Source organism: Triturus cristatus, chromosome 11 (genome assembly GCF_964204655.1).
Source record: "Triturus cristatus chromosome 11, aTriCri1.1, whole genome shotgun sequence".
Classification (NCBI taxonomy): domain Eukaryota; kingdom Metazoa; phylum Chordata; class Amphibia; order Caudata; family Salamandridae; genus Triturus; species Triturus cristatus.
The window spans coordinates 738,552,072-738,571,311 of NC_140594.1; the positions used below are offsets into that span (position 1 = coordinate 738,552,072).

Below are 19,240 nucleotides of genomic sequence, written 5' to 3' on the forward strand. Positions count from 1 at the left end.
ATGATTTAGACTCTAAGTCCGTTCGGAGGGATATTTTTCATTCACTAGAGCAAGTAAATGGTAAGTTGTTATTCACTAATGGGGCTTAATGCAAATCAGAGAAAAGTTGTACAAATGTCTCACACCCACCGGGTTCTGATCGAGTGTTTAAAGGCTGGGCTTTCAAATAATGCAATGATGCTTTCAGTTGCAAGTTTCTCTGCTGTCGGAATTATATTTATGTGCAGGTGTTAACCTGGTAATGATACTGAACATGGCAGGGTCCGTGGAATTATGCGACAGGACAGGACCAAATATGCGGCAAAAAAGGACAAATAATGTAGCATAATGTGGTACGACACCTCATCTGGCTTAGTAAGCGCTATATAAATTCAATTACAATTACATTTTGTAATAGAATTACTTTATTATTTTGTCATTTTTAGGTCGAGCATTCAAGACCTCTTGTATATACTTTAGTATATACTTATATGTGTATGTACTTTGTGGGCTCTGGAGAACAGCCCTAGGACTTGTCTGCTTCCGCTTAGAGTCTTTTTTTCTGTTCAACTGCCTCTGTTTAACTGTCTTGATAGAAAACGACCAGTAGAGGTCAGTAAAATACCAGAATTACTTTCTGCTGAGGGACTTTCTTTTTTTAATTTTTCTGACAACTGCCTTTATTTAACTTTCTTGATAGAAAACGACCAACAGAGGTCAGTAAAATACCAGAATCACTTTAGCATCCTCTAGATTCCAGTCTATAGAAATTGTCTTCCACGAGCACCCGCAGACAATAATATTTTTTTCGAATCTTGTATTTTCAAGGATATGTAAAAGAAACAATTGATGGACGGAATGCTGGACAATGCAAACATTCACCCCCAGTCACAAGCATCTGGGTTCAATCCATCATTATTTTGCTCACCACCCCAGTTTGGACCCAGCCATATGCAAATCAGTCTTGACCCTGTTCCACGTGGATCCCGTACTCTCCATGCCACTGGAGTCAAGATATCCTGGCTGATGAGGGTTGAAACCCAGAAACCGGTCCTAGGATGCTTATTTATAGTCCAGGGAGAACATGGCCTGGCAGTTTGGGCTGGACTGTTCCCATTGGGCGTAGGGTCAAGACTGAGTTGCATATGGCTGGGTTGAAACCGGAATGGCATGAGGATCAAAAAAACGATGGATTAAGGCCCAGATCTCTGTACTGGGTGAATGTATGACATTGTTCTGCATTCTATCCTTCAATTGTTCTTTTTGCTTTTCAGTGATAAGACCACCGAAGGCCCTGATTTTATTTTAAAAATAGAGCTTTGGACTATACCATTTCCCACTGAAAGGCAATATTTCTCTCCATGTGTTCCCATACCTGGCGTGTTGTGCAGTTTGGTGCTTACTTTCCCTCCATGTTAACCCCTTCAGTGCCCATGACGAGCTGGACTCGTCATGGGCTGCGGTGGCGCTGTGCCCATGACGAGTCCAGCTCGTCATGAACTCCGCCCGCTAATACAAAGCGCGGCACTGGGCGGGGAAAGGGGCGGGCATGCAAGGGGTTAAAGAACAGTAGATGTTTCAGCACCCAGGCAAATGTGCTGCATGGCTAAATACATATAAGGTCCCAAAGGCGAGATCGATTGCATTGCAAATGCTTGTTAAACTTGGTAACACTGTTTGGGCATTGTTTGCATCTCATTAGTACCAGTATTTAGCACCCAAATATAGCAATAAGCATCAGAAAGGTGACCAGTCCAGTTTTGCAAAAGGCCTTTCACTGCGCAACATTATTAGTAACTTCTGAGCTGTTTGAGCTAGAAACAGCATATCATTTGTTAAAATCTGTACAATATGTTGCAAATGATGCATTATGTGCCAAATGAGGCAATTCTATAACTATGTGAAAATCACTGCGGCTGCACAATTGCATACATTTCCAGTGGCCCTGCTTATAGGTGGTCAGGATGGTGACATATTACTAGAGGGTGACAGATCAAGGAGCTATGAAGTGGTGGGAGATGGCTTAGCACATTATGGTAGTCACCCAAGGGTGTCAGGAAATTTCAGGGCAAGTACGTCACTTTGTACTAGGCATAATGACAGCATTCTGGTGTCCGGGGTATCCAATAGGGCAATGTGTACTCACACGATTGTAAAAGGACCCCATCTTGGGGTCACAGCAGCTCCAAATATATAACCATTGATAACTCCTGACCTGTACGTTGTAAATGCACCATTCAAATGGTCCTGCTGTGAGATCAACCAGCACTGCACACTGGATTGCTCTCAAGAAGAACTAAGAGGAAGAAAGATGGTAATGCAAAATCAGAAATTATCAGATAGTGATAACCCACAAATTCAAGCAGAGTTCCCTTAACGCCGGTATATTTACAAAGTGCATCGTCACAGCGCGTAGGTAAGTTTGGATGTCTGGGGAATGAATGCTGTACTACATCTACCAGAATGCCTGCCACAGAGTAGGGTGGGTGTCCTACCTCACTTTCCAGGACTCCCTATCTAACCACCTCCCTCCCGGAACACGGGGCTCGTCACCTGATGACTACGACCGTTGCAGGAATTCGACAAGCCCGTGTAACGTCTCTCACGATTCTGGACATCGGCGCAACAAAGGAACTTTGAACGGTAAGCGGAGTCTTGCCAGGTCACAGCAGAGAAGCGAGTCCACAGAATTACCCTCTGAAGGTTTCAACGGCGGGAGCTGGATTCCGTAACCCGCATTACGTCGCTTGTACGTCAAAGACGTGTGAGCTCCTTCAGGTACCCCCGGGCTGCCGCCCGTTCTTCTACCCCCAGAAGCAGCGCGCGTGCATTCCCCTGGATCGCCTCGCATACCGCGGAGCCGGGACAGACACTCACGTGCAAGACCTTCAGGCCGCTACCCTCCTCGCACTAGCACCTAGGAGCGCGAGTACATTTAACCAGGAGAGCTGTGAGAGGCTCTCACATGGTTTTCGTACCGCTGTCCTAGCTGGGGGGTCACATACACGCGCAGGAGCGCTTATCATTTGTTTACTTGCCTAGACAGAGGAGAGCTGGTGAGATGCTCAGTCTCAAACTAATACCGTTACGTGGCGGTTGGCAACACACGAGCGCACAGGAGCGCTACTTCAGTTATTCATTAATTCCCTATGAGCCGCTGAAAGGCTTGGATATTAGTACTCTGGCGAACGCCCGGTGGGGAAGAATCTCCACTAGAGGGTGCCATTTCAAGGTCCTTGACGATCCTGAAGGGGAGAGAAGTCCCTCATTCGATTGGCAGAATGTCCTGCTTCATTCTTATTCGTTGCTATGTATAATTAACTCCTGAAGGCTTGGGGCAGAAACACAGAGAACGAAGGACGGTTGAGAGAGTGAATGATTCAACTCCCTGACGTCTTCCCAAGATCCCTGCTGCCTCCTCATTATTGTTTTGTTTGTCCTTTTTTCCCTTTCCCCCCTCTCTGTGGTCTTCACTGGTGAGGTGAATCTCGTTACTCTAAGGAGGGCCACACAAATAGGGGAAAAGGTTATATACGACCAGCTTCGCTCCTGCTGCACCCGGCTTAAGGTTAGTGCCTACTCACTTCTGTGACAGAGTGACGAGCCCACGGTTACTTGCAGCCTGAGCGATGGATGCCACCACAGTGCTCACATCTGTGCTGGAAACACTTACCGCCTTAAGAATGGAAGTGGACGCATTTAGAGGCGACAACCAGGAATTAAGGAATGAGATGGGGACCATGAGAAGGGAAGTGGCTGGCCTGTCTCGCGTAACCCCCGCCGGCGCTAGGGGGCCCTCATACATTAGAAATTGGACCTTACCTCCTCCCACTTCCTCCAACCAAACATCAGATCAAGGGGGGAGTGGGGGAACCTCCACCATCCAGGTCATACAACTCTTACACTTGCCATTAGCCCACCTGAGAGGATTTTTGGGGACCCGAAAAAGTTTAGTGTGTTCTTAGGGCAATGTAAGTTGCACTTCATGTGCAAACCTGCTGTCTTTCCAGATGATCAGGCTAAGACAGCGTTCATGATGTCATATTTAGGGGGGAACGCTGCTAGTTGGTCCTTTTCCTTGATAGAGAGGAATGACCCTGTCTTACAAGACTTTACAGCTTTTTGTGAAGAGATGCGCAAATTATTTGATAGAAAGGCACATCAGCTTTCTTTAGACAGAGAACTCATAACCCTGCGACAGGGCTCACAGGACCTCTTGACGTATATCACCAACTTTAACCGCCTAGTAGTGGAAACTGACTGGCCTGTTGAAAAACGGACCTCCTTATACTATCAAGGGCTGCGAGGAGACTTAAAGGACGTCTTAGCCCAAGTGGTTCACATGCAATCTACTTGTGATGAATTAATCGACCTTACAGTCCAGTTGGATCACCGACTCCAAGAACGTAAAAGTGATCGGCAACGTCCGGAAGTCAGATACATGCCGGCCAGGCCAAAACCCTCTTCGGACGGACCTTCAGTGTCCGGTGACGGAACAGAACCCATGCAGATCAGCGGAGTGAGAGGACCCCTGAGCTCGGAAGAGAGAAACCGAAGACAGATCCAGAAACTCTGCATGTATTGTGGGAAGTAAGGGCACTTCATTAAAGACTGTAGAACCAAGATTTCATCTACGAGCAGAGAACAGAAAGAAGTAAGGAACGTGCCTGTAGTGGATCGATTGCCAGAACCCTTGGGAAACGACTATGCTCAAACAAGCTGAAGACCCCTTGTTTGAGTAGAGAATCAGAAGAGGTCTTTGCAGACCAGAGCAACATAATACAACCCATGGCTCCCCACCTGCTCGTCTGTTTAACTCTGAAATGGCCTGGAATGGAACCCGTGGTGGGCTATGCCTTAGTAGATTCCGGAGCAACGGGCAATTTTATTGACCGAAGGTATGCCAAAGACATAGGAGTCCCCTGCATAAAGAAGAAGATCCCTGAACCAGTGAAGGCGGTGGACGGAACTGATCTGTCATTCGGTCCAGTGAGTTTGCATACACAGCAACTGGTTATGCAAATCGGAGCTGTGCATTGTGAGATCCTCCGGTTTGATCTGATAGATGCCCCTCATTTTAAATTGATCCTGGGACTGCCATGGCTTACACTACACGACCCCTACGTGGGATGGGCTGCCAGAACGGTATCCTTGAACTCCTCCTTTTGCACGGAACACTGCACCTACGACCGGGTCCATTCTACTACTATCCAGGAAAATCCTGCTGCGCTACTGGCGCATGGATGTAGCACACAGGAAGTAAGTCCGACCTCAGAGCTCCCAGTAGAGTATCACAGATACCAAGATGTATTTAGCGAGAAAGAGGCCAGCAGGCTACCCCCACACAGAGAGTATGACTGTGTCATTGAATTGGAACCCGGAGCTAGCATACCTTGCAGCCGCATATATGCACTTACAGAGGCCGAAACCACATATCTACAGCAATACCTGGAGAAATTACTAATGTTGGGGTTTATACGTCCGTCTACTTCTCCAGCCTCTTCTCCCCTGTTTTTATCCCAAAACGCGAGGGGGGATTGAGGGCCTGCATCGATTACAGGGCCCTGAATAGAGTAACAAAGAAAAATCGATACCCTCTGCCATTGATACCTGTGCTACTGGATCATTTAAAAGGAGCTAAAGTGTTCTCTAAATTGGATCTCCGAGGCACCTATCATCTGGTGCGAGTACGGCGTGGGGACAAATGGAAGACAGCCTTTCGGACAAAATTCGGGCTCTACGAATACATGGTACTGCCCTTCGGCCTTTGTAACTCCCCCGCCGCATTCCAATACTTCATGGATGAAGTCTTACGTGGCCTCTTGGATGTGTCGTGCATAGTATACATTGACGATATCTTGGTTTACTCAAAGTCAATGGAGGAACATAAACACCACGTGGCAGAAGTACTAGAGCGACTCCAGCGAAATGCGTTATACGCCAAACTTGAAAAATGTTTATTTCACACATCCACCGTAGAATTTCTGGGATACATCATCGGTCCTGAGGGGCTGTGCATGGATCAAAAGAAGATTCAAGCTATTCTGCAGTGGACATCTCCTTCCAGCGTTAAATCACTACAGAGCTTCTTAGGTTTCGCCAATTTTTATAGGCGGTTCATACGCGAGTTCTCCAGAATCATTCAACCATTAACCCTCCTCTTGCGGAAAGGAGCTGTCTTTCGTTGGTTTGATGCTGCTGAACTGGCTTTCCAAACCTTGAAATCATGCTTCACGACAGCCCCTGTACTACGCCATCCGGATGTGAGTCAACCGTTCGTGGTTGAAACAGATGCATCGTACTACGCCGTGGGAGGTATCCTGTCCCAGGGTCATCTCGAAACGGGACAGCTTCATCCTGTGGCCTTCTTTTCGAAGCTGTCGTCCAGTGAAGTTAACTACAGAATAACCGACAAAGAATTACTGGCCATCAAAAGAGCATGCGAAGAATGGCGACACCATTTAATGGGGGCCCGACATAAGGTAGAAATCTACACCGACCATCGCAACCTGCTTTTCCTGAAAAGTGCCAGAGCCTTGACCCCCTGCTAACTCCGCTGGTCCCTATTCTTTGCAGATGTTGACTTCGTGATTAAGTTTAGACCTGGGCCACAGAATGGAAAAGCAGACGCATTATCACAGATTTTACCTGAGATCGAAAAACATCACCTCGAAGAGCCGCCGTGTATCCTACATAAGGCCACATTCCAGACAGAGGTCATGGCCACTTCTTCTACAGCAGCCTTCCTAAACGACGTACGACAACGGATAGAGGTGGTGGACAAAAAGACTTGGATCGCCCAAGAACCCGAGCACCGCTCTATAAAAGATCAATTGCTGTTTTTTGATAACAGACTGTACGTGCCAGAAAAGTCTCTCCAATTTCAGGCCTTACAGTGGGTACATGACACCCCCTTAGGAGGACATTTGGGGAAGGATAAAACGATTCTAAACATGTCACGATACTTCTGGTGGGAAACACTGTATAAAGACGCACAACAATATGTATCGGAATGTGCCATTTGCACTCAAGCCAAAGCTGTACATCAAAAACCCCAGGGGCTAGTACGGCCCATACCTGTACCTCCTGCACCTTGGCATACGGTGTCCATGGATTTTATCGTTGACATGCCGCCCAGTCTAGGCCATAACACCAATCACTTTATCGCCCTCACCAAACTACCCACGGCTGGAGCATTAGCTGTCATCTTTCTTCAGCACATAGTCCGCTTACATGGAATCCCAGCCGTTATCATCACAGACAGAGGGACCCAGTTCACCTCTAGGTTTTGGAAAGCATTATGTGACATTCTAAAGATCGAGGCAAGATTGTCTACAAGCTATCACCCACAAACAGATGGCAAAACAGAGAGGTTGAATCAAACCCTAGAACAGTACCTCAGATGCTTCACCCTGCAACATAACGAAGAATGAAGAACACTGTTATGGACTGCAGAGTTTACGTATAACAATGCCGAACACTCCTCATAAGGTACATCCCCTTTCTTCTGCCTACATGGTTTCCACCCTAATATGTTGCCTTTCTAACAGCCAGGGACATCTGCACATCCTACCATACAAGAACATCATGCCCACCTAAAGGCCGTATTAGCCGAGGCCAAGCTGCACCTAGAGCTTGCTCAAGCTAGAGACAAGAGTAATGCAGATAGAACGAGAATTCCTGCCCCCTCTTATCAACTAGGGGATAAAGTATGGCTTAGCACAAAACATTTACGGCTCAAGGGGAATGCCAGGCTACAACCCAAGTTCGTGGGGCCCTTTTTCATAGTTGGCATAGTCAATCCAGTAGCTATGAGACTACAGCTCCCCGCTAGATGGCACATCCATCCGGTCTTTCACGTCTCTCTCTTACGACCCTATCGCATCGGCACGAGACAGCCGGTGAAGCCCACACCTGTGGAAATAGACAGGGAAGAAGAGTATGAGGTTCATGATATCCTTGATTCCAGACGGGCTAGAGGGAGTTTGCAATATCTCATAGACTGGAAGGGATATGGGCCGGAAGAAAGGTCCTGGGAACCAGTGACACACTTACATTGTCCGCGCCTCCTCAGAAGGTTTCACATGCGTTTCCCTGCGAAGCCTGGTGGACCGCCGAGGCGGCGGTCGTTAAGAGGGGGTTCTGTCACAGCGCGTAGGTAAGGTTGGATGTCTGGGGAATGAATGCTGTGCTACATCTCCCAGAATGCCTGCCACAGAGTAGGGTGGGTGTCCTACCTCACTTTCCAGGACTCCCTATCTAACCACCTACCTCCCGGAACACGGGGCTCGTCACCTGATGACTACGACCGTTGCAGGAATTCGACAAGCCCGTGTAACGTCTCTCACGATTCTGGACATCGGCGCAACAAAGGAACTTTGAACGGTAAGCGGAGTCTTGCCAGGTCACAGCAGAGAAGCGAGTCCACAGAAATACCCTCTGAAGGTTTCAACGGCAGGAGCTGGATTCCGTAACCCGCATTACGTCGCTTGTACGTCAAAGACGTGTGAGCTCCTTAAGGTACCCCCGGGCTGCCTCCCGTTCTTCTGCCCCCAAATGCTGCGCGCGTGCATTCCCCTGGATCGCCTCGCATACCGCGGAGCCGGGACAGACACTCACGTGAAAGACCTTCAGGCCGCTACCATCCTCGCACTAGCGCCTAGGAGCGCGAGGTCATTTAACCAGGAGAGCTGTGAGAGGCTCTCACATGGTTTTCGTACCGCTGTCCTAGCTGGGGGGTCACATACACGCGCAGGAGCGCTTATCATTTGTTTACTTGCCTAGACAGAGGAGAGCTGGTGAGAAGCTTAGTCTCGAACTAATACCATTACGTGGCGGTTGGCAACACACGAGCGCACAGGAGCGCTACTTCAGTTATTCATTAATTCCCTAGGAGCCGCTGAAAGGCTCGGATATTAGTACTCTGAAGAACGCCGGGTGGGGAAGAATCTCCACTAGAGGGTGCCATTTCAAGGTCCTTGACGATCCTGAAGGGGAGAGAAGTCCCTCATTCGATTGGCAGAATGTCCTGCTTCATTCTTATTCGTTGCTATGTTTAATTAACTCCTGAAGGCTTGGGGCAGAAACACAGAGAACGAAGGACGGTTGAGAGAGTCAATGATTCAACTCCCTGACGTCTTCCCAAGATCCCTGCTGCCTCCTCATTATTGTTTCGTTTGTCCTTTTTTCCCTTTCCCCCCTCTCTGTGGTCTTCACTGGTGAGGTGAATCTCGTTACTCTCAGGAGGGCCATACAAATAGGGGAAAAGGTTATATACGTCCAGCTTCGCTCCTGCTGCACCCGGCTTAAGGTTAGTGCCTACTCACTTCTGTGACATGCATATAGCGGCTGACAAGCCCCATTCACCACATTCAATAATCAACACGCTTCAGTTTAGATTCATTGTAAAACATACTGCTGCCATCAGAGACATCCACTCCACTCCAAAACACATAAATAAAAAACATTTACATTATAACCCCAATAGCTTTAACTCTAAAAACATGCGAGACCTATTGCATTACAAATCCTTGTTTGGTTTTGAGGACTGTAGGGTAACGAGACAGATAATTAATCCACAACAGCAAAATGCTGGTGGTGAATAACCCACACGCTGTGTTGCACATTTAATTTGATAGCTATCAAAAGAGCTATTTTGCTAGCTAGTATGGTTCAAATGATAGAAGTTAAGTGCCCCTTAACATGTACTAAGAAGATGTGGGCTCCTGCAGAAGGCCTAGTGGAAATCTTATAATTATTAAAAATACATTTACCATTGATTGGCACAAACTTGAAGTGTATTTTCTTCAATCGTGCACCCTATACCTGTCCTCAAATATCAACTCACGAGTCCTGTGCTCTGACAGTTACCTCACAAAAATGATTGACATGGAAATATAGAACGCAAAAAGACATATATTTTTTACATCGAGCTTGTGTGGACAGGCTCCTTTGGGTAACAGAAGCCATTGCAGATGTAAACATTCTCAAATTGACCATTAACAAAAGACACATTCGATTAATTGTTAGCACGGAAACCTAGCATTAACAAACACTCACAATTTATTCCTCATTAATTATTGTAAGCATGTAATAATATCTATTATATTAAATCAATCAATTACAATGTAAGTTAGGATAAAAAATAATTTGATCAACAAACTGTCAACGACCCGCTCTCAGCAAATAAATCAACTTACACCCAGAATTACCAGACTCTAGTGTTCAACTGGATCTTCGTTTGGTGCCATAGTGTACGTTAAGTCTAGTTATTTTACCAGACTAGTGATAAAGTGATTGGTCTAAAGTGAGAAGCAGCAGTTCATAGCTTCTATGACTGATCTTATTTTATATTCTATAACAAATTGGCGTAAATATTTTTTCCTCAAGTCCAGAGAATAAGATAGATGCATAGTATATGCTCCAGAGTTTCAGATCTGTAGCCGTAGAGGCGGCACTTTTTTTCCAGGAGCCCTCGAATTCAGCAATGGTTATGCACAAAAGGTATATATTATAAAATGTCTGAAACTAGAAGACTGAGTTTGTATTTAAAATAGTTTCTGGTCATTATAGTGACAGAAGTAAAAGAAAGATTATATTGGATGTTTGTGTGTCTGTTAGACCTGGCACCATTGGCGTGGGTCTCCCCTGCATTTTCTGCCTTTGCCTCCTGTGTTTTTGCTGTGTGTTGGATTTCGTTTTGCTGGTCTAGATGCTTTGGGCACTTTGCCCCTGCTGGTCTGTGCCAAAGTGCAAGTGCTCCCTTTGTAAATTGTTGTTATGGATTAGTGGTTCCATGATTGGTATATTTGATTTACTAGTCAGACCCTAGTACAGTGCACTAAGTGTGCCCAGGGCCTGTAAATCAAATTCTGCTAGTGGGCTGTAGCACTGATTGTGACATCCACAAAAGCAGCCTGTAAAATGTAACTCTGGCCTGGCCTTGCAGAGCCTGTGTGTAGTCTAGTACTCCCATGTCGACTGGGCAAGTGCACCCACTTGCCAGTCCCTAAACCTTCCCTTTTCTACATATTAGTCACCCCAAGGTAGGCCTTAGGTATCCCTGTGGGCAGGGTACAATGTATTTGAAAGGGAGGACATGCCCTGATGTGTGTGGCAAGTCCTGATAGTGAATTACTGCTAATTTAATTTTTCACTATTGCAAGATTACTTGTTCCCATAGGACAGAATGGGAAGTTTGTTTATAACATCTTATAAACATAACTGGCCCTGGTAACTAGGTAGGAAAATAAAGTTTAGTACGCCTGAACTCAGAATGTTAAAAGGCATCTTTTAGTGACAGTGATTTTTACATTCTGTGTTTTAAAATACCACTTTTAGAAAGTAGGTATTTTCTTGCCTAACAATCCAGTGTGCCTCTGATAGGTTTGTGAATTGCATGTCTGGCTTTTGGATGACAGGGGCTAGAGAGGGGCAGTGGCTCCAGAGAGCCTGATGAGTCAGGGCTGGGCTGAATAGACCTGGGCTGCATTTAGAGTAGGGGGAGGAGATTTCCTTTCATCTGAATGGGCCTGGTCTGCCTTCAACAGTACTGTCCCCACCTCCTGTCAGGAAGCTGCACCAATGGGGACAGAGCTGGTTTTGGCTAGGTACAGACACTCTCTGTCTTCAGAGAACAACTTTTTATGTATAAAAAGAGGGGTCCAGACCCCACACTTTTAGATCACTTCTGGGATATCAAGAGGAGCATTTGCCAAGGAGAAAAGCTGGAGAAGCTGAGGAGGAATGCTGTCCCTGTGCTGTTTGCTGTCTGGGGTTGGCCTGCAGTGGCTACTTGCTGCCAAGGAAAGGAGAAAAGGACTTTGCTGCTTGCTTTGTCCCCCTGCTTGAAGAGCAAAGACCTCACCATGTCTGTGGGCACCATCTCTGTTCGTCTCCGCAGAAGAAAAGGGGTAATCAACTATGTCATCGAGTCCGTCGCAGGATTCAGTGTCCTGAAAGCATTGCCGAGAGCAACGCCTCGCCTCGCAACGCAACCCTGGTCCCACGACTCGGTCAACGAGCAGCTGCTGACACTACACTCTGCAACGCTTCGCTACACGCTGCAAGGATGTTACCAACTCCATTGCTAACCGACCCGAACATCGACCGGCTCCATCGCCGCACTGTGACCTGCCAGCACTGCAGTGAGCACCGTCTCACCCTTCAACGCAAGCCCTGGTCTCACCGACTCCGTCAATGAGCCACTGCCTGCACCGAATTGTGAGGACATCGTCCGCTGCAACGCTCCATTTCACAACGCGACCGGGACGTTTGCCCTGACCGACTCGCACCGGTGTGTTGGTCTCAACAAGAAAGGTACTGTGTCCGAGTCTGTCAGCGCTTTAGCTGGTCCGTATCGACGCAGTCGGCTGGAATTGTTAGGCTCTGTCGTATTCAATATTGTTGTAGCCTCAGGAGGAGCTACCGAGTCGGAAGAACTGTGTTTTATTGATTTTCCTGCAATTTAAAGGTTATTTTGCACAAGTACTATTTTTCAAGAGTATTGTATATTGGATTTTTATTGTATGTGGTCTTGTTGGTTTAGATAAAGATTTACTATTTTTCTAAAGTGGTGTGGTGCTCATTTGTAGTGTTTTCACTCGATTACTGTATGTGTTCACTAATGCTTTACACACTGCCTCTGAGATAAGCCTGTCTGCTCGTGCTAAGCTACCAAGGGGGTGAGCAGGGGTTATTTTAGAAGTGTATCCCCCTTACACTGACTAGAAGCAAGGGTCCCTATTTGGACAAAGGTACCTACCTCTGCCAACTAGAGACCCCCATTTCTAATAGTGTCCCTCTATGTAAAGTGGTTCAATCAGCTAGAGAAGGAGGGTTGTACTCAGTCAGGAGTTTCTCAATAAGGCAAAGAGTCAATGAGCCCCCAGTTTGATCATTCTTTTCAAGAAGCCACATGTTTAGTGTATCTCTGTGTGCAGACTAGCAGTCACAAGTGTAGTTGAAGCGAGAAGCTAGATGTAGACTGCTTGCAGATTTTAAGTTCAATTGAAAGTGAAGAAGTGCCTGAGGAGTGGAGTCCTTAAGCTGAGTACGTTTCTACCGTTTTGCTTGTAGATTGTGTTGAGGATGTCGATCTGCTTAGCAGTGAATGCCACTGTAATGCAGAGAAGAAGCGGTAGAAGTTTGACATTCAACACCAGAAGCGAGTGTGTAATTGCTCAGCAACCATGAAAGGCAGAGAAGCATTTGACACCCTTGTTAACTGTGGTCACTTTGTGTTTTAGTTGGTCAGTATGAGTTGTCCATGTCAGTTTGGAGTCAATTGTGAGGCTTAGATACTGGTAGTTGCAAGTGATGTCCATTCGATTTGTGCCAATCTGCCAGGATAAATACTTTCCCTTCTTCCCAAAGGCCATCCTTTTTGTTTTGGAAGTGCTGATGGCCAGGCCATTGGCAAGGTTAAACAGATTCAGATATTTTGATCAGGTTGTCGGTGTACGTGAGATAAGTGATCTGTCGGTCACCCAGTTTAGGTGGTAGACTATCTGTAGAGCTTAAGTAATTGCATAAGTTGGATATGTATAAGAAAATGAATAGTGGTGCCAATACACAAGCTTGCTTTATGCTGTTTCTGATGTATTATTTTGGGGAAACTTCTTTCTTGCTCACAGGGTAACTCTTGTGCACATGTCTGTGTGCAGACATGTAATAAGGTGTAATCGTGACCAGTCTATGCCTTTTTCACTCAGTTTGCTCCAGAATAATTTGCAGTTTACTTTATCGAAAGTCAAAGTGTAGTCAATGAAGCAGGCATACAATGCCTTTTTCTCTCTTGTTTTGGCTATAGAGTTAGAGCTTATATGTTGTCTGTTGTAGAGCATCCAGCGCGCTATTTGGTTTATTGGTAACATGTTGTCGTTAAGCTTGGTTTTGACATTAAGATCTTAGCAAACAATATCTCAATTGACCCTGATTTTTCATCACCAATATGTTTCTGCCCACACCAAGAGCCCAACCGCGTCTGCGTAAATTAACCCTATTTATGGGTTATCCAGTTGTCTATTAAAAAGGAGGACAACTACCTCCTAGAGAATGGGTGTAAAGACCCACAATTGCTTTTTCCCTCTGATAATATGCCTTCTTTGTCCTTAGATATCCTCTTCTGATGGAGTACCGAGTATTTGGCCTCACGTATATGCATGGAATGCATGAGTAGTTAAGCAGGAATACGCAAACAGCCCTGACGAAGGCCTCAGACCTGGTTGGGCTCTTGGTGTGGGCTGAAACATGTTGGCGTTAAAAAGTCAGGGTCAATTGGGAAAATAAATCTCAGTCTAAACCCTGTAACTTATTTTATTCATACCCTCAGTACCCTAGAAATAAAGAATCCTTTTGGGTATTCTGTGAGGTATTTTTATTCTTTCCCCTTTCAACTGGATCCCTGCATTATCCAGTAGGATATCTAAGAACTCCCATTCTCTTGGTTGAGCCCGTCCTGGTGGTACCATCCTGCCATGTTGTGGATATCTGCCGATGATGAAGCATATCACAATTAAGTGAGTGAGGCATCTATTCCAATATCTTTGGATACCTCGGTAAGATGTAGAAGTAGTGCCTGTATTGGATTCCGCCCCTTCTTCTTTCCTTTTGCCCAGTTGCCCGTTTGTAACAAAGTGATTATTTAGGAGAATGCAACTGGGTATGTTATCTCTCTGTCCTGTTGTGAGATTATTGTATTTCTGTACTGCCAGAAGTCAGAAGAAACACCTTGTGCCTGTAGAGGCCGTGAAGAATGTCATGCTCTTTAGTGCTGAGAATCTTCAAATCGGGTACTAAGGTAGGGTCAGATTCAACTGGCTCCCATAAATAATCTCCTTAAGCTGATTTTGAAAGGACATTTTGGAGATTAAACTTTATACAGTTTGCTGTATGGTAAGGAGCTTTAATGGGCGATGACATTTACGAAGAAAGAATTGACAACGTTCAGGTCTACAGCAAGAAAAGGAATTGATCTAGGAATCCTCTTTTCTCCTTATCCCAAGCTTACATACACATATAGCACACACAATTGAGGGTTTTGATGGGGAATAATTGTTTGTTGCTCAGTTATAGTATTTCATACATAGAGATCTTCAATTGTGCTCTTACACAATTTATATTTCGAGCATTGCTAGAATAGGAAATAGGAAGAGATTTGGCACCTATCAAAGAGAAGCAGTTTTCATTAAATAAATTAAAGTGATTTGGACTTTAAAGAGGTAATTGTGGTGTCATTAAACATGTCCGCTTTGTGATGTATTGTTTTTTTAAATTGAACAGAACTGGAATTTGTCTTGAATTGATTATTTGAGAACCAACAAAAACAAGTACATTTTACAAAAAAAGAGATTACTGAAATTATATTTCTGACTGAGTCTGTTTTTTTTCAAAATGGCTGGAGAAAATTATGTTTGTTAAGAATGCCTCTCTCATTTTGTGTGAGAACATTTGGGCTTTATTGAGATTGACAAAGAAGATTTTCCAATTTACAATTATATCCCATCCATAAATAGGAATAATTTACGCATTTTAAAGCACCAAAGAAAATAAACTTTTCTTCTCAAACAGGCATAACTTACAACTGAAGTATTGAACAGTCTCAAGTGTATGGGTTTACATTTAAAAATGTATAGCTCTGATTACAAGGTTGCTTGTGTTTGGTGCTGGGATACCCCGGGGCCCGAATGCCAGTATCACTGCAACAAAAACCAGTGATTACAACTTCTGTTTCTGGAATGGATCATAATTACACAGTGCGAGAGATACCAGGGCCTTCTATTGTAAATTTCCGTAATTCTAAGAAGAAAACCATTTGACATTTTCCACCTGCTCAGAGCAGACGAGAAATGTCAGTGGGAGGGCCTGCGTGGGTAGGGGTTGTAGGTATGGGCAGGGTTGAGGCAGTCTAGATGGACTGTCATCTGCTTTGCCTGTGGTGCTGAAGGTCTAAGAAGGCAGGGGACTTGCTGTGCTTCTCCCTGCAGCCCCTGTCTCGGCAGCAGACAGAACCTTGCTTGGTGTCTCCAGGTCTGGAATTACTGTGCCCAGGGACACAATTTTGCTCATGATAGCTCAAAGTGGTGCCCCACGAGGAGTTACCACTCAGGGCAGGACATCATTACTTCTAATCAAGGTCATTGTCTGTTTTCTTAGACCTATGTTTGCATATTTGAGTAGTGAGTAAAATACAACATTTTGGGGTTCTTTTTCTTTCTACCAGACTCCTCTTACAGTACCAGGTAAGGGTGACCTTCCATTAAAATATTAATTTTTTTCGTATGTCAACAAAATAGAGATTCACCAGTCTAGGGCCATTAGGCTGTTATGCTACATTATCGTTTTCAATAAAACTTAATGTATCTTTCTGAAATGCAATTCATGGCACAAATGTATTTTCTACCATTTCATAAAGTATCTGATCAGTGTGTGCTTTTGGTGAAAAACATAATTGAATAATGCTGTGTAATGTATCACAATAACCTCATTTGAAGTGTACAAGCTTTTTAAGCTTCATTTTGCTAGAAGACTATGTAATAACATATTACTTCTCATAAATTGATGGACATAAAATGTATACATTCCGCTCTCTCCCCAGTCCTAGCATTAAAAATTACAGCTGGTTCAAGTGCGTTACATCTGAATCTTCACAATCAATTCAAGCATTTCTGAGTCTCATGTGGACTCTAAAGTCTACATGGAGAAATATGCTGAGTAGTACAGGTGCTGAGGTGTATTACTAACAGGTACATAGAAAACTGATGCATATTTTACTGTGCATATATATATTTTTAACTTAGGTAAACCCAAAGGAGTTGGACCCAAAGTACGCCTACATTCAGGTTACCTATGTCACCCCCCACTTCGAAGATTCAGAACTGGAAGACAGAAAAACCGACTTTGAAAAGCACCATAACATCAGCCGCTTCGTCTTTGAAACCCCCTTCACTTTAACGGGAAAGAAACATGGAGGTGTGGAAGAGCAATGCAAGAGGAGAACAATACTGACAAGTATGTTATTGATTTTCACAATTGACTCAGTATATTGTCCAAAGATGCAGTAATTCGTTAGTGTATTGTGAGATGGTTGTTGATGGTAGGGATAACAGGGACAGTTACTGAGTAACAGAAGTTAATATCTAGGATTCATGTGTTTGTTTTCTATTCATAATTTGAAATGTATGTCTTATGTTCTATTTATAGTTCTTCTTGCATTAATGTTGAAATGTTCCGTTTGTATAGTGGGCTTGTGTCTGGGCTTTAGTCCATTTGGCTTACTAATTAGTTGTTTGTGCATTGAACTGAGTCCTTGTATCAGAGAGTTAGAAATCCGACCCCTGCAGCCTTGGGGAATCCCTAGATTATGTATTATATTAAGCTGTGGTCAACATAGATGGTGGCCACCAAGAACCAAAACCCCAGTTTTATCTGAGTTCCGTTTTAGAATGTCGGTGAGCTTCCACTCTTCTCCTAGTTAAGAAGGATTGGGAAGTATTGATACTAATTACATCTGTGGTGTTCTGTCTTGCTAGTAGCCGAGGATAACTTAAGTATATACTTAAGAATATATTTGAAAATCAAATTTCATAACATATATTAAAGCAGCAATATAGTTGTTAAGTAAAGTGATTGAAAAGCAGAGTTTAATAGATGCTGACAGTCTAAAACAAAAAAGGGAATAGCACCGATTTGGATTGACCAGGCAAAAAAGAACTGAGCCACATCAAGGCCACAAACTAGGTTTCTATACCTATAAGCTTTTTCCCCAACACTTGATTATCTGATGATGGATGTATGTCGTTACAACGCACACTTTTACAACGCATGCACTTACAACGCATTTTTTACAACGCAACATCCACTACAACGCATTCCATTACATAGCATGACACTACAACGCATGTTTAAAAACTACCTTTACAACGCATTCCATTACATCGCATACTACCTTTACAACGCATACCATTACAACGCATAATATTAAATTGCATTTAAGGTAAGTATTGGATAGTATAGGGGTAAAAATTACTATTCTAACTCCAGGGGGTGCAACAGTAGGGTAAGTGTTGGATTGCGTTGTAATGGTATGCGTTGTAAAGGTAGTATGCGATGTAATGGAATGCGTTGTAAAGGTAGTTTTTAAACATGCGTTGTAGTGTCATGCGATGTAATGGAATGTGTTGTAGTGGATGTTGCATTGTAAAAATGTTGTTGTAAGTGTAGTGCGTTGTAATAGTTGCGTTGTAAAGGTTGTTCACCTCTGATGATAGCCAGTGAGTTAGTCAGTCAGTAATTCTTTATTTGGTCAATATATACCATAAACGCACATGAAACACGTATTTCACCTAAAATCAGTCTATGTACATGATTACAACAAGAAAAGGAGTTAATATGTGTTCATTTTAATAAATATGTAAACCATAAAAAACATTTATACAAAAAGCGAATTAAAAACCAATAAAATATGATATAAAGTGCTAGTGCCTCAGTGTGTTAACTAAGACATACTCGGCAGGCCCAGTCCTTTATAATAAAACTCCACATTTGAATATATGCAAATATTAACCTGTACAGCGGAATCGGCAGGGGTCCCGCTATTCCTTAAATAACTTTTTCGTGTATCTGAGGGCTCCTGAAAGGAAACTTGCAACTCCAAAACAGATCGCGGGGGAAGATAACATTTGTAAAAACAACACAGACCATACTTGTCCACATTGATTGTTTCTTACCCATGGCATTCTTAATTTACGACTCAAGGTACAATAAAAATCACAAAAAAATACAAAGTGCCAAGTGTCCTGCTCCAAAAAATTGTCATAGGGACAGAGCTTCAAAGCTCCTAGCTTTGAAAATCCCTTGGGAACTGCTAAAAACCAGTGGATGGAATTTCATCTAAATTTAGTCAATAGAAAACAATGATGGGCATTGTTAACAAACGAAAAGTAGGGTTCCCCCACAGACTTGGTTTAAACATTATATATTGTCTCACTGTGGGTTTAGCAAGTTCCCTATCTTCCCTTTCACCAAGCCGCCTGGCCAGAAACATGTTTTTGATGACCTACAAGTCCCTGAGGCATAGTGGTCTTGGGTTAGTAAACAGATCCAAACAACCTAGCTTCATTAGCTGCTCCTTGACATATCCTATCAACGGTATGCACAGGGCCCCCTCAAGAGCACTACAGTCCTTTAATACGTGTTGATTCAGGGTGGGAGCAGGATTTGCCCAAATTATCAGCCCGTGCATAGTGGGTGCAACAGCAAT

At 44.1% G+C, this 19,240-nt stretch overlaps 1 protein-coding gene across 8 annotated transcripts in view; it reads left to right on the forward strand.

Moving 5' to 3' along the window:
• DOCK10 (dedicator of cytokinesis 10) overlaps positions 1 to 19,240 on the forward strand; it is a 1,791,775-nt gene that overhangs the window by 1,720,931 nt on the left and 51,604 nt on the right. For all 8 annotated transcript variants that reach the window (XM_085634396.1, XM_085634392.1, XM_085634394.1 and 5 more), the window contains one exon: positions 16,779 to 16,989. In XM_085634396.1, coding sequence (XP_085490522.1) covers positions 16,779 to 16,989 — 211 coding nt within the window. The remainder of the gene's footprint in view (positions 1 to 16,778; positions 16,990 to 19,240) is intronic.